This window comes from Lactuca saligna, chromosome 1, assembly GCF_052625555.1.
Source record: "Lactuca saligna cultivar CGN05327 chromosome 1, ASM5262555v1, whole genome shotgun sequence".
Taxonomy (NCBI): Eukaryota; Viridiplantae; Streptophyta; class Magnoliopsida; order Asterales; family Asteraceae; genus Lactuca; species Lactuca saligna.
In genome coordinates, this window is record NC_136417.1 from 66,214,676 (window position 1) to 66,229,290 (window position 14,615).

Genomic DNA, 14,615 nt, shown 5'->3' on the forward strand with positions numbered 1-14,615 from the left:
CCAGTGATGTTAAATGATATTTTCTTTGTTATTCTTTACCAATGATATATATATATATATATATATATATATATATATATATATATATATATATATATATATATATATATATATATATATATATATATATATATATCAAACGGTTCGGTTCGGTTATCCACGGATAGCTAGATATCAAAACCAAAACCGATCCATTGATATCCGGTTTTTTCGGTTTCGGTTTTTTTAAGTTTCGGTTTCGGTTTTTTCTGTTTCGGATCGACTGGTTCGGCTCGGTTTTTCGGTTTTGCGGTTTTTTTGCACACCCCTAATTCTGTTTGCTTGAAATATTTTTGGAATTGCATAAAAAAAAGTACCGATTCTTGCATTGTGCTGCAATGTACTTTTTTTCATAACTTATCTCTAATTTCTCACATATATGCTCTTTAATCTCCCTTACAAATAACCCTTTTAGAGCACTTACGACCTTATAGTTGTATGCCACTCATAGGACGAAAAGTCTATGTGATTCTAACGGCCTTTTTGTGTTTCCTTGGTGCTATTGGATCATCAAAAACACACATAATCCATATACATAAAGCTAGACACTGATTCAGTGACATAAGATGTGGTTATAACAAGGTTGTAAAAAACGCTCGACGTTAACTAGTCGGTGGACCGGGGTCAAGGGATTAATCGGTTAGGCGGAGATTTATCGGGGGATTAATCGGGGACCATTAACTGGTAATTTGTTGAATTTTAAAAAATTAAATATGAGTAATATCATACAAAGTTCGTAAATACCATTAATATAATAACAAAATTGGTTAATATGATTAATACATCACTAATCATACCTCAAATAGTGTCCATTGAAATAAAACTACTTCAAAATTATAAAATTTTATTGTATTATAGTGTTTCACTCATTATGTATGTAGGGATTAATCGCTAGACGCCCTCTAATCGGTCGAGTAGCGCCTAGGGATTAATCGGAGATTAATCGGGACCTAGTCGGGATTTTTACAACAGTGGGTTATAATATGAGAATTATAAGAAAACATTTATTTGTAAACAAATTATCAATCCAAAAAAACCTAGTGGAAAAAAGGAGATCCTATATAGAATGGTGCCACACCAATATGGGATACACTAACACTTTCTCCGAAAAACGAAGACTCGACGAAAATAGAGACATGATGCCCCGTTTGATAGTTGTTGACTGAGAAAGTGTTGATTAGGAAAGATTTATCTAGGTAAGAAATCATGATTGAGTAAGAAACCATGTTGTTTGATTGTAATCTGACTAAATATGTTGACCGATGAAAAATGATCATTTTACTCTGCTGCTCTATATAGTGATGGATGAAGATGTTGAATAATTATAAAAACATACATATTATCATACAAAATGTAAATTACACCAAATCATTTAAAAATCCAAATAAAAATTGTCATACAAAATGTAAATTAAACATAATCATTTAATATTCTTATAAAAACATAATGAAATTTAAAATAACATAATAATTTAATGTAAATTAGGTGAAAGTAGTTGATTTACAATCTAATCACGCAAAACACACATATATTGAACGACTTCTGGACCCCATTCTATATCTTGTATGTTTTCTCTATCAATTCCTCCACCTTGGACGTCAGGAGTAGCCACAGTGTTCTCATCAAAATTTATAAACAAGTCATCTTGTATATTGTATTTTCTTATAAGATATTTTTTTAGCCTTTTTCATCCATGTTTTTTGTCCCAAGTTTATTGTTTTTGTAGCTTATTCGCCAAAAATAAATAAATAAATAAATAACTAATTGATTTAATATGCATGGACACATCACATGGTAAATATATTTAGTTCCCATTTGTTGTAGTTAATATGTAAGAGCAGCACTGGCAAGACTGAAAGTATAACACTAGATACTTTATTTTCAGTTTATAATTTAAGGACAATGTGCTTTTCAACTTTTCCAGCAACAACCAATTGAGATAACTAAACCAATTGATACCAAATCTTTTTGATGGATAGCTTTTTATGCATACAATACAAAAAAATAAGGGAATTCATGATAACTAAATGGGAGCTAAATAGTACTAGATGACATGGAAGAGAAAATGTCAAGAATTCCAATGGAAAGAAAATTTAAACAAGTATGCATATGAAAAAAAAAAAAAAAAAAAGGAAGACAGGTTGGATTAAAGAATGTGAAATGTATAAAGCATACCAGGTTAAGAGTTTGGATGGATTTGGCAATTTAAGCTAAATTGGACGATTTTGCCGATGGTTTCGAGTTTAAGGTCATTAAATAAGTCTACTGTTGTTTGGATATTGCTCAAATGGATTGAGATATATAAATTTGTCATGGTTTAGACGATATTACCCCTAAGGTTGATGTCTTAATTGGATGATGATGTTGACTGGATATAAATACACGCAATTAGTGTTTTTTGGAGACTAATAATTTTGATTTTAATGATTTGAGTGGCTTATTACAAATTTTAAGTTACTCTGCTAATTATATGTGGTTGTGATGCTTTGAGATCTCAGGACCAAGTTCTTACTAATTTTGAAGACAAACAATAATAGATAATGAAATCGATAGTTTACCTTTAAAGATCTAAAATAGATAGTTGTTTATAAGCTAAATAGTTTGAATTTTGTCATTTTTGTTTATAACTTAAAATAAACCTGAAATGTTTTGATATATCTAAAATGCAGATTTAAACATCATGTTTAAAAAATATATATTTTTTGATTCAAGAATCGTAAAAAGTAAATAATTATCAATATTTTGTAACATGATTAATACTTAATGACTTTTATGGTTTGATTTGATAGCCGTAAGAAAACTAGAAACTATTCGCCGTCCGTCGCATTGCGCAGGTAACGGCTAGTGTGTGTGTGTGTATATATATATATATATATATATATATATATATATAATTGATTTCTTCAAACTTATAAAAATAATATTTAAACAAACCATAGCAAAACGATTTACATGCCACATGATTATGAATCTTAAAAAAGTTCTCTCCCAAAATGTGTAAATTTAGAAATAGATTAGATCGGTGTAAGTTAGCTGTTAAGAACAGAATAAATAAATTTAAGTTTAAAACGACAAGTAATTCATTATTTCTTGTGTTTGTTTTTGTTATAGCTACTCAAATTGATTGTATGGATATAAATATCAAATAATCAAAATCATAATCATAATAACTTTACCCAAACGCTAAATCTAACCACCCCCTTCTGTGGCGTTTATACATATTTTATTAACAAACAACATTACAAATTTGTAATGAAATCATAGATATAATTACAAATACCATTGCACATACATCTGCTTATAAAAAACAAATTAATGAAGATAGAATAAAATACACTTTAAATTTTCAAAAGCTTAATTCTATGATGCCATTCCCATACCATGGTTTTTTTTTTTTTTTTACTAAACCAACACTAACTATATAAACTAATTTTCCTCTCATAACTCACAAACACCAAGTTGAGTTTACCTTGGGATTCTGAAATGAGACTATTAGCATATTTGGCTTTGACTTTTGATTAAAAAATCCCAACAAATTATGCAATCGATGATTTGCAGATAGGGCATGATGTTTTCCTTCTCAGCCATTGATCGATACACTGTAACACACACACACACACAAAGAGCAATGGTTTATGAGTAAAAGATTTGTCTTCTTTGAAGAATTTCCAATTAATTTATAGTCATTTATTCTTTTTTTGTTAGAACAACTTAATGGAGAAAGTTAAGGAAAGTAAGGCTATCCCCATTAAGTCCTACCTTTTTTTAAAATTTGCCCTTAATTATTTTTTGGGTTAATCATAAAAGTGTTTTTACCTCTTTGTGAAATCTATGAAGGCAAGGAAGATGACGAATGGTTTCACCAATTGCAGGAGTCTCAAGACAAATTGAGCATTCTTGAAGATTTTCAGCCTGCAAACAAAAATAGTATTTCCTTATTTATTACTAATAAATAAATAAAAATAAAATAACCACAAATTGTAAATTACCTGAACAGTTGACTCTGGTAAGTTATTAATTTGTGCAGGAGTTGCACCTCCATGTCTATGATTATCATCATCAAGAGCCAATAACATTTCATAATCATCCCTAAAAATCACAAACACCTCAAATGTAAAATAATAATAATAATAACAACATAATATATTATAGAATAAAGCATTGAAAGAATAAAATCAAGTCAACTTTCTTACTCATTGAATTCCCGCCTAATTCGTGACACATCATTACGCCTTCTCCTATCACCATCCGCCTCTAACATTTCAAGTATTTGCATTCTCTGTATTCACCACATTACACATATTCAACTTCTTTTAAGTCAATCACACCATTATCGAAATGAAAACACATAAATAAAAAGATTTTTAAAAAAAAAATTAATACCACGTCGACATCCATATTTGGAGGAAATATTGAGTTTCTTCTGTTAATTGTTTGGAAACGAGTTCTCAATTGAGACATTCTTGAGGAGGCACGAGCTTGAGGTTGAAGGCGTCTTTGAATTGAAGAGGGGCGTGAAGTATTTGGTTGTCGTGCATTTAATGATGATGGAGCTTGCTGCATAAAAAAAAAAAAAATAAATAAATAATGTTTTTTTGAAAAAAAAAGTTAAGCATAAAAGTGATATTGGAACATTAATTATGAAAAGATCGAATCCAAATATAATTTCTCGTTGGATGATGACATACACGGCGATATGGACGGCGACCTCCAGCCTGGCGTGTACTGTTGTCCTGCTGAGCTGGCATTGCAAATGGAAGATTTGAATCCATCTGTGATAATAGGCAAGGCATGTGTAATATTGTAAGTAAATAAAAGGTAGGCATATAAGTATAACTATATAAGTATATAACATAAGTCATTTTTTGTTCATAGTTATATGAGTAAATTACAGATTTGGTCCCTCGGTTTAGTATTTATTTCGGTTTTGGTTCCAATAAGTATCGGTTAGCAATTTTGGTTCTGATTTTAAAGTTTCATATGACAATTTTGGTCAATGAATCGTTAAATCTAACTATTAGCTGTTAATTTTTTAAATGACTGTTTTGCCCTTGGACAAAAACTAAAATAAATAGTATACCACTGTATTTTTCTTACTTTTTTTTTATTGAATTATTTTCTAAATCATATCTTTAGAAGTATTTAGTTTTTTTTTAGTTTAGGTTACAATTAAAATGATCATTTTGTCCTTGGTCCACCGATTTTGTCAATAAAAAATAAACAACAACACTCAAATCCCGTTGGACATAGAAGAAAAGGTAGTTTAAAAACATGGTATATTTTTTTTCAGTTTTGGTTTTGAGGGTAAAATGGTCATTTTTTAAAAGTTAACAGCTTAACAGTTAGAATTGACAATTTAGGGACCAAAATCGTTATGAAACATCAAAATAAGAACCAAATTATAATTTACTCTAAGTATAAAAACAAAAACAAAAAGAAAAAACCTCGTTAACTTCAAGGACAGGTGTCAGTTCCTCATTGTATAACTGTTGTTGCAATTCTCTAGCCAACATCTCATCTGCCTCGACCTGTAAAGCTCTAACACTTGAATCCTCATTATTACATGTAATGGGCTCCACCACTGGATTCGAGGGGCCCACACCATTAAGATTCTTGTTCCTTTTTGGTCTTGAATTTGAAGTTTCTCCATTAAAATCATCCACAAGTGACACAGAACGTTTTCCAAGATTTCTTGAAGTGGACACTGAAGAAAAAGAAGAAGAAGAAGACACTATCTTTGATTCATCAAGATTAACAAAATCTTTTTCATTCCTATGATCCCTTTGCATCAACCCTTTTTTCTGTTGTTCAATGTCTCTCTGTTTCCTATGGTTGTGTGTGGTTCTCCATCTTTCTGATTCGATAGATTGTTCTTTATGAATAGTTTTCCTGCAAGTATATATATCATACAATCAATAAAGTTAAATTTACAAAAATACCCACCAAAAGATATTCAATTTGACAAAAGATTACATGTTTGGTACCTATCAGGCTCTTTTAAAGGATGATGTGAATGTGATACAGATACTCCTTTTCCCTTACATCTATGTGAATCTTTATCTTCAGTTACCATATCCTTAATATCAACTGTATTTGAAATTGAACCATTTTGTACTTCTTTTACCACAATACCAGTTTCATCCTTCTTTTCAATGTGTTTAGATTTTGCAATGTTATGAGGAGATATACATCCATTTCTAACCAACATTCTCTTATGAGGGACTTTGATAGATGTGCAAGGTTGAATGCTACTTTCAGCTTTATAATGAGCAACATTTTTGAAAGTATTATCTACTTTACATGATTTGCTTGATCTATCTAAAGACTCTACTGCAGGAATACGATTGAGGGGTAATACACCTTTTGTAAAAGCGTTTACTCTGCTAATTCCAGAATGTCCAATTCCATTTTGCTTGGATACACCAACAAAACTACCACCTTCTTGATGAGTTAACTTTTGAACATCAGAATTACACAAAGATTTACCTTTACCTTTGTCATGTCTTGTAGTGTCTACAGAAGGTTTAGCATGTTCAAAAGAGGTTGAACTATAGGGATGAATAAACAATCTTCGGTTCCCACTAACTGTGACTGATTTCCCATTTTCAATTTGCTGATTTCTCATTCTTCCATTAATATAATCTTTACTTGGTTTTTGATTATTTGTGGAAGCATTGTTTTGCCTTTCATTGAAGTTACTATCATGTGTTGCTGATACTTGTTGTCTATCAGGTGTGTCGGGAACCTCCAACACCTGATTCACATCCATTAAATCCATGGTCTGCATCACAAAAAGTCAACAAGCATGATCAATGGTTTATCCCAATGTTGAAATCATAATTGGAAAACTTAAAACAATAGGCAAAATTGGGAATCTGTAGTTTAGAAGTGCTCTTCATGATCATAATATTTGGAAGGAATAAGACAAGATTTTCAGGGGTTTGCCGAATTCAAAATCTTATTGATCAGAATATATATAAACTGAAGGGTTAAAGAAGAAAAGCACAAAATTTGTTCTGGACTTCTAATGAGAGCAACCAAACCAAGCTTCTCTGTTTGATCCCTTCTGTGGCATATAAAGTTAAAACCCTGGATTTTGAGCAATATCTGGGAAGTTATCCCAAATTATAGATATAAACATGAATTTCATACCCACGAGTGTTAAATTCATGTCTAATCCTCAATTTCTAGTATATAAAATAAAAAAACTGAAGTGATGGATTATACCTTGGATTGTTCCTGTAGGAGTTCCGACCTTGATTTCAAAGTCATCTGATAAAATCGATTTAGGAATCTAGGGTTCTTGGCGTATGGAAGACGATGATGCGCATGCTTCAAGTTTCCATTTTGTTTTCTGGGATGACAATTGACAGGCGGTGCGAATCGTTGGGCCTCGATTCATAGCTACAAGCAGCCCATCGTAAATTTTATGAGCTGTCTGAATTCTAAAATTCCAAATTCTGTTGATAATCTTTGTCTCAAAACCAGGGCACCCTCTGTTGGTATTTGTGATATACAAGATTACAAGGAGGTCGAAGCAGTCACGCTAAAGCCCAAAACGAATTGTTTTCTTTCCAACTTTATGCCATATCAATAATCAATAATAACAATATGTTTTGGATTTCGGAATACGTAAAATTCAAAGAATTTGTCCACATTTCGACAATCAAATCCAAATTTTTCAAAAAAAACTATATATATTTGATTTTTACCGATATCTAAGAAATTATTAAAAAAATACCAAAAGCAAAATAGACTACACAGAGGGCCATAATGTAGGGTAAATTAATAAATTCACTATATTATTGTAAAATTTCGATTTTAATAACGAGTTATGTTTTTTCGTAATTATGTTACTATATTTATAATTTTGTTGTAATATCAATCAAATAATTTGTTTTTCCGGTAACCATTTTTTTCGAATTACAATAAAATCATTAAGTTTACCAAAATTTTGATTTTAACACCGAGTTTCAAATTGCAGGAAAGTCATTATATTACCATAAAATTTCAATATTAACATCAAGTTTTTTTTTTTCTCAATTATATCATTATATTTACAATTTTGTTGCAATGTCAACAAATTAACCGATTCAATAGATGTTATTGTGGTTTAAAAGCTCTATTAAGAATCTTGATAGGATGTACTCTTGTGGTTTAGAAGTTGGATTTGTACAATAAGTAAATGAAGACTCATATAAGATCTATTTATACAACAAATAAATGAATACCCCTATAACAAGTAATGTCTCCTACTATAATCACTTATGTAGATCTTCTACGTAATTTTAAAGTGTAAAAGCTCAATCCCTCAAATGTAGCATTTCCTTTACCTAATGAAAAGGTACAAGAACTTTAGTATTAAAAAATTATGTTGGACTATTGGGAGCACCACATAGAAAAGGAAGTTTGCTACAAATATGAAAGAAGTCAAAAAAACTCAAACTTCAATCTTGGCAGTATTTAAAACAAATCAATAAAAGTCAGTGATGTCTTTTATATGATAAAAATCGTAGATGGGGTATCTTGACAACAAATATCTCTAAGAGTATGAACAATGCGTTGCGGGGAGCGAGATATCTACTGATTCATGTGTGTATTGACCTTGCATTCAACATAACCGTGCAACTTTTTAGAAAGTGCCACACCCTCAAACCAGAATAACGGGAAACGCTCGAGGGTGGATGACTTTCATGTATTGTATCATAACAATTAAGTATTAGTAAAGAAAGCAAATACAGTCATCATATATATAATTGAAAAGGTTACATCATTGTAAGTGTTACATGTTTCAAAAGTCAATTACAATATGATGACAAAAGATTTGTTTGGCGTTGTAGCGCCCCATCCTCAAAAGCTGATGGTTACCTATTTTAGTAATTTCCTGAGAATACAAGTTGTTTGAAAAAATGTCAACATTTAAGTTGGTGAGTTCATAAGAATTTGTATAAAAATAGTACCCTTTCCGTGAAAAGATATCGTGTTGTTTCCAGAAAATCCGATATTTTCTAATAAATGTGATGTAAGTCGTTCACTTGTAAAATGATGGTGTTTATTCCAGAAATCCAATATTTTCCCTAGAAATTAGTTGTAGTCTTAAAGGTTCCAAGACCGAAATGTACTAGTGTTTTACATACTTAAAGTAGTAATATATAGTTTTATTCATGTATAAAACCGTTTGAAGAAATGTGTTTTCGTGTAAAATATACATGTAGTCGTTTCCCCATGTGAGTTTTCATAACCGTGCTAACAATGAACTGCCTGTCTCGACGTTCTTCAAGCGTCGAGATATTTATGACATTTGTCACTCATAACCTGTCGGTCTGACTGTAGCTAATAGTCAGGGTGTGAGATCATCAGTCTCGTATAGATCTATTTACAAGTATCACACTCTCGTATCAGAGATTCCGATTATAATATAGGACTTTCGTGTATACCTCAGTTAGGTACGATGAAGACAATGTCTCACAAATTTATTCAACGAGTGTATGTGTTTTTGAAATGAAAGCATTTGTATATGAAATTATCCCATTTTTCCAGGATAATATCGAAAATGTCGTAAAACAATTATATATGCACTTTATATAATTTTACCCTTTGCTCAACGGGTTACAAAGGGGGTAGAGTTTTGTAAGCTATATTTATAAAGTTTTAATGAAATGAACGTTTTGTACTCAATATATATATATATATATATATATATATATATATATATATATATATATATATATATATATATAAGAATAATGTAATGTATTTTTGTAACCGTTTACGTATCTTTACGTTTTATCAAAACGTTGTATGTAAAAATATACGAGATCGGTAGTAAAGTCGTTTCACGTATTTAACACTCTTCGTAAAATAATGTATTTAAATGTTTGCGTTTTAACGTAAATTTTCTTGTATGTTACTTGTATTCCCCCCTAAAACATAGAAAAAGTCTTGAGAAAATATATGGGGTATGAACTCACCTTATGTGTTTTCTTGATGAGTGGAAGGATATGGTGAGGAGTTTTCAAGTCGATAACACTTGAAAAATACTTGAAGATTTTATGGTCCTATGAACAAATATATATAAATATTTGTGTAAATGATTTGAGATTTGTATAGAATATGTAGATTGTTTAGAAATTGAAGGAATACTTACCAAGAGTGAGGAGATGACCCAAAGATACTTCAAAAAAATCGTGATTGGAAGGGAAAAAGTGGGAACTCTTTTTTGGATAAAAGTGGATTTTGGAGGAAATAGAGAAGTGATTTCAACCTCCTGGAGGTTTTTCTTATATGGAAGGAAATGGGTAAGTGGATTGGTTGTTAGAAGTGTAATGAATAATGATTTGACCAATGAAGACTTGAGAAGTGGCATAAATATGGCAAGTGGGGATCCACTTGACCCACTTGTGTAAATGTAATATCTATTTAACTTTAGATATTATTTAATGCAAAAGTATGATTTATTATTAATAAATCTTCAAGATGTGGATAAAATATGAGCTTAGGGGGTCTAGGATGTGAAAATATGGGTTTGGTGGAAATTTCACGTCAAACTCATAAAACTAACGAAAAGTGCGAAACTGCCAAACATCCGGAATGGGGTACGAAGGTGCGAAGGCTGCTGGCCCGCGGAGCTGGAGGTTCGGTGCGAGAGTAAGAAGTTCGTAGCGAAGGTGTCTGATGCGAAAGTTCTCGGTTTGGTGCAAAAGGTGTAGATGCGAAAGTGTCTGGCTGCGAGAGGAGATTTTGTTGCAAGAGTGTCTGATGCGAACATGTCTGATTCGTTGCGAGGGGCTTCTGTGCGAGAGTCACCAAGAAGATGTGAAAGTTGTCGGTACATGCGAAAGTGAGGGTTTCGATCCGAAAGAAAGGGTTCGCATGCGAGATGTTAAGAGGGTTTACATGTAGTTAATGGCTTGGAGTGCTTGCGAAGGTTCGCATGCGAACAGTAACCTACGAACCCTTCTTGGCCTTTTTGGTTTTCTTCTTCAGTTTTGAGCCATTTTCAACAAAGGAAGGGTTGGAATGGTATGAGTGTTTGTGAAAAAGTTGGAAATGTGATTTTTATTACCAAGAGAGATTTGGGAGAGAGAGAGAGATAGAAAGAGATTTTGTTTGTAGCCTTTATTATAGCTTTTCCCCATAGTGTTAGGATTCCACTACATAATCTTATGAGTATTATACATCCCAGTAGGATACATGGTTGAGTTTTATCGAGTTGTTACGTTATTCACTCTATTTAGAGTTTACATTTGAAATTTTGAAATCCTCGAGTGGTACTTTGTATTATAATAGTAAGTTGTACAATAGGAAAACATAACGTAAACCCTATTATACAAGCAGTAGTTGAGTTGATCAAGTTGACTTTGTTTGACCAAAATAGACGGTTGTCACAGAAAGCATAGTAATGTTGCAACAAATTGCAATACACCTCTACACCATCATTTATGTTGTCACACCCCAAAACCAAGAACGGCGGAAACGTTCTGGGGGGGAGGACGTCATGTATAATATCACAACAATGTAAAGTAGTAAACAAGAAACAACATCATCCATTGCATTAATAATATAATTATTATACAAATGTGTTCTGTCAAATTTTGATAAACACTAAAGCATAAATCAAAATGAAAGATAAGTCTTGAACAAGCTGCATCTTCCTTTCTCCTTGCATCGGTACCTGTCTATGATGAACTGAGGATACAAGTAATTTTGAAAGCGAGTATCAGTTTTGAAGCTGGTGAGATCATAAGTATTTTAGTGTCTTAATTTGTATGTAAGAATTTGTAAGTATATGTATTGTAAGTATTGAAAGTGTATATGAACTGTAAGTGTTTGAAAAACCCTAGAAATCCCTATGATTCCTACTAGTTTATGAAGGTGTCTTCTACCAAGACCTAACTGTTCTGAATGTAGTCTTCTACCAAGACCTAACTGCTCTGAATGTGTGTCTCTTGTAAGACTATGTAAATTCCTAAGTATAACTATCATTATCCAAAAATATAGTTTCTACATTATCGTGCGTCGTGTGAATGTTCACGAAGTGAATGTAATGGGAAAAATGAAATAGTACTATGGTGTAGTGCTATAAGAACTACTGCCGTACTAACTACCTTAAACCGGATTTATATTAAGGCATTATGTGATAAATTGCACCATACTATCGACTAGTAACAATGAAATAATGAATGGTCGTAATAACGGAATGACGTTTGGCACCCGCAGACCTGCAGGTCCGGCTGTAGCTAGCAGCAAGGTGTAGGATTGTCAATCCAGTATAGATCTATACGCAAACTCACACTCTCCCTCCAAGAGAATTCTGGCTACAACTCGATCCATGACATTTAAGTCATGCTCCGATTTAAATCACAATAATTAACGTATTTTTGTATATGTAATGTAATGAACTGTTCTAGCTGTAATGTACGTGCTCTCTACCTAGCAAGTATAGTAATGTAATCATTCTAGTATAGTTGTATATGTTCTCTTCCTAGTATAGTTGTATATGTTCTCTACTGTAATGTTCTAGAAAGTATTGACTCATGAATGAACTGACTCATTGTATGATATCGCGTTCTAGTAATGGTTCTAGTATCTTCCTAAACTACCCATATGGTAGTTTACTAGTAATCTAACTGGTACGTATGGACATGGATGTATACCCTTGCTACCCAAGGGCATAGGATGAACTGGAAGGACCTTTTATGACTATATATGTACACATGATATATAACTAATATTTAAACGACCTTCGGACGAGTACTCGATATCCCACCAGACCACATCTCAAGCGCGAAAAGGAAATAGGGTGGATAGCCTTCCTAAGTCTTTTAAACATTTCTTATATAACTATACATATAAAGGCATGAAATTTATAATATAAAAGCATAAACAAGGTTTGTAAAACATTGGAACATAAATATTATTTTAAGAAATGATCGACTTGATGTCAATCTATAAAACAGTTTGAAGGCATGGGTTTGATAAAACAGTTTAGTATATAGAAACATTTGTTTGAAACACAGTTGTAAATAAGTTTGAAATATGATATACAGAGTAAGAGGTACAGTGTAATAAGGATTTTAAAACATATAAAATGTTTATAAAAATCATTTGAAGGAAACTGTTTGGTAAAACGGCTAATGAGTAGCCAAATCATTTGAATGTTGTATATTAATCACATGTGATTGATGTAATAAGTAGCATAATTCTACTTACTAATCACATGTGATTGACATAATAAGTAGCATGATCCTACTTGTATCCCCCCATAAAACATTTAAAAATAGTTTAAAACATTCGTTAAGGGGTATGAACTCACCTGCAGTAAGTGACTGGAATTGAACGGACTGTTATCATACGAAAGGATTGGACAAGTGCTTGGTGTCAAGTGAAGACTTAGACACACACAATGATCCTAATTACATATGAAAACATATGTATATATAAATAATTAGTGATTAAAACACTAATTATACAAGTATAGCCATTTAAACGCGAGGAAAACATTTTTGGTCAAGTGCTAGGAGGCTAAAGGGTTTTAACAAAGGAGTGCAATGCCCCTAATGGGAGTTTATGGTCGAAAGACCATATGTCTTGGAGTTTACGGCCCAGGGGAGTAAGCTCCTGACCGTAAACTCTCAACAAGCCCCTAAATGAAGTCTATCAATTATACAACTCATGTGGTGAATTGTTTCAAGGCTAAATCAAGTGTTTGGGTTCCATATTAACTCCTTTAAGGAGTTTACGGCCATGGGACCATAAGGATGGGTTTTGGTCATAAGACATCCTATGTGCTCATTAACATATGAACGACTGTGGCCCGTTTGAATAATTCGATTATTCTTAATAAACTCAATTATTCTGGAAGTCAAAACATGCAAAGTGAAACACAAGAATAATACTAATCCCATATGGCCTCAAACCTTTGAGTACAAATAAAACTCCTTTTATTTATCACCATATCGATTACTCATTATTTGTTGTTTCGGGTAATCAACTTCTTACTTGAATTATTACACTTGTCCTATGCTCCTAGCATGCACACAATGTTTACCTGTGGTTCTTACTTTTGTGAAATAGACAAATTGAACACATTTCCAATCATTCTCATTTTACAACTCCAAATCCATTTTCTTAAGTGTAAGAATATCAAATTCTTGTTACTTATAGAATATACTAGATTCTAAAACTTTATGCAATGATCCTTTTGTAATTTCACTGCACCAAAGTCACAAAGACTATTGCCAATGATATTACAAAGTCTTCTATCGGAGATTGTTGCAAGACAATTCCTTAGATATGATGTCTCTCTCTTAAAATACATTCCTTTGAACATCATTTTGCATAAAAGTTTCTAATCTAGTCATAGATTTTCAATATTTACTTCCTAATATGAACACGCTTCCATATTTTCCATATGACAACTCATTCTTAATAGAATCTTATCTATTCGTAATATGTCGATATGGTCCATCCAATATGAGAACATTTCCATATCTTCCAATACTATACTTCCAACTACTCACAAGCGACCAATCCTCGTCGAACTTTGGATCGTCCTTTGATAGTTGTTTAATTAT

The 14,615-nt window shown here is 32.0% G+C and overlaps 1 protein-coding gene across 1 annotated transcript; it reads right to left on the minus strand.

Moving 5' to 3' along the window:
* Positions 1-3,223: 3,223 nt before the first annotated feature.
* Positions 3,224-7,615, minus strand: LOC145038862 (RING/U-box superfamily protein). Its single transcript, XM_078987091.1, has 9 exons — positions 7,267-7,615; positions 6,024-6,820; positions 5,484-5,928; positions 4,728-4,811; positions 4,423-4,596; positions 4,233-4,318; positions 4,029-4,128; positions 3,856-3,951; positions 3,224-3,638 (listed from the first exon to the last, which is right to left on the minus strand). Exons 1-9 carry the CDS (start codon positions 7,309-7,311, stop codon positions 3,576-3,578), a joined length of 1,890 nt encoding a protein of 629 aa, XP_078843217.1. The 5' UTR covers positions 7,312-7,615; the 3' UTR covers positions 3,224-3,575.
* Between the last annotated feature and the right edge of the window lie 7,000 nt (positions 7,616-14,615).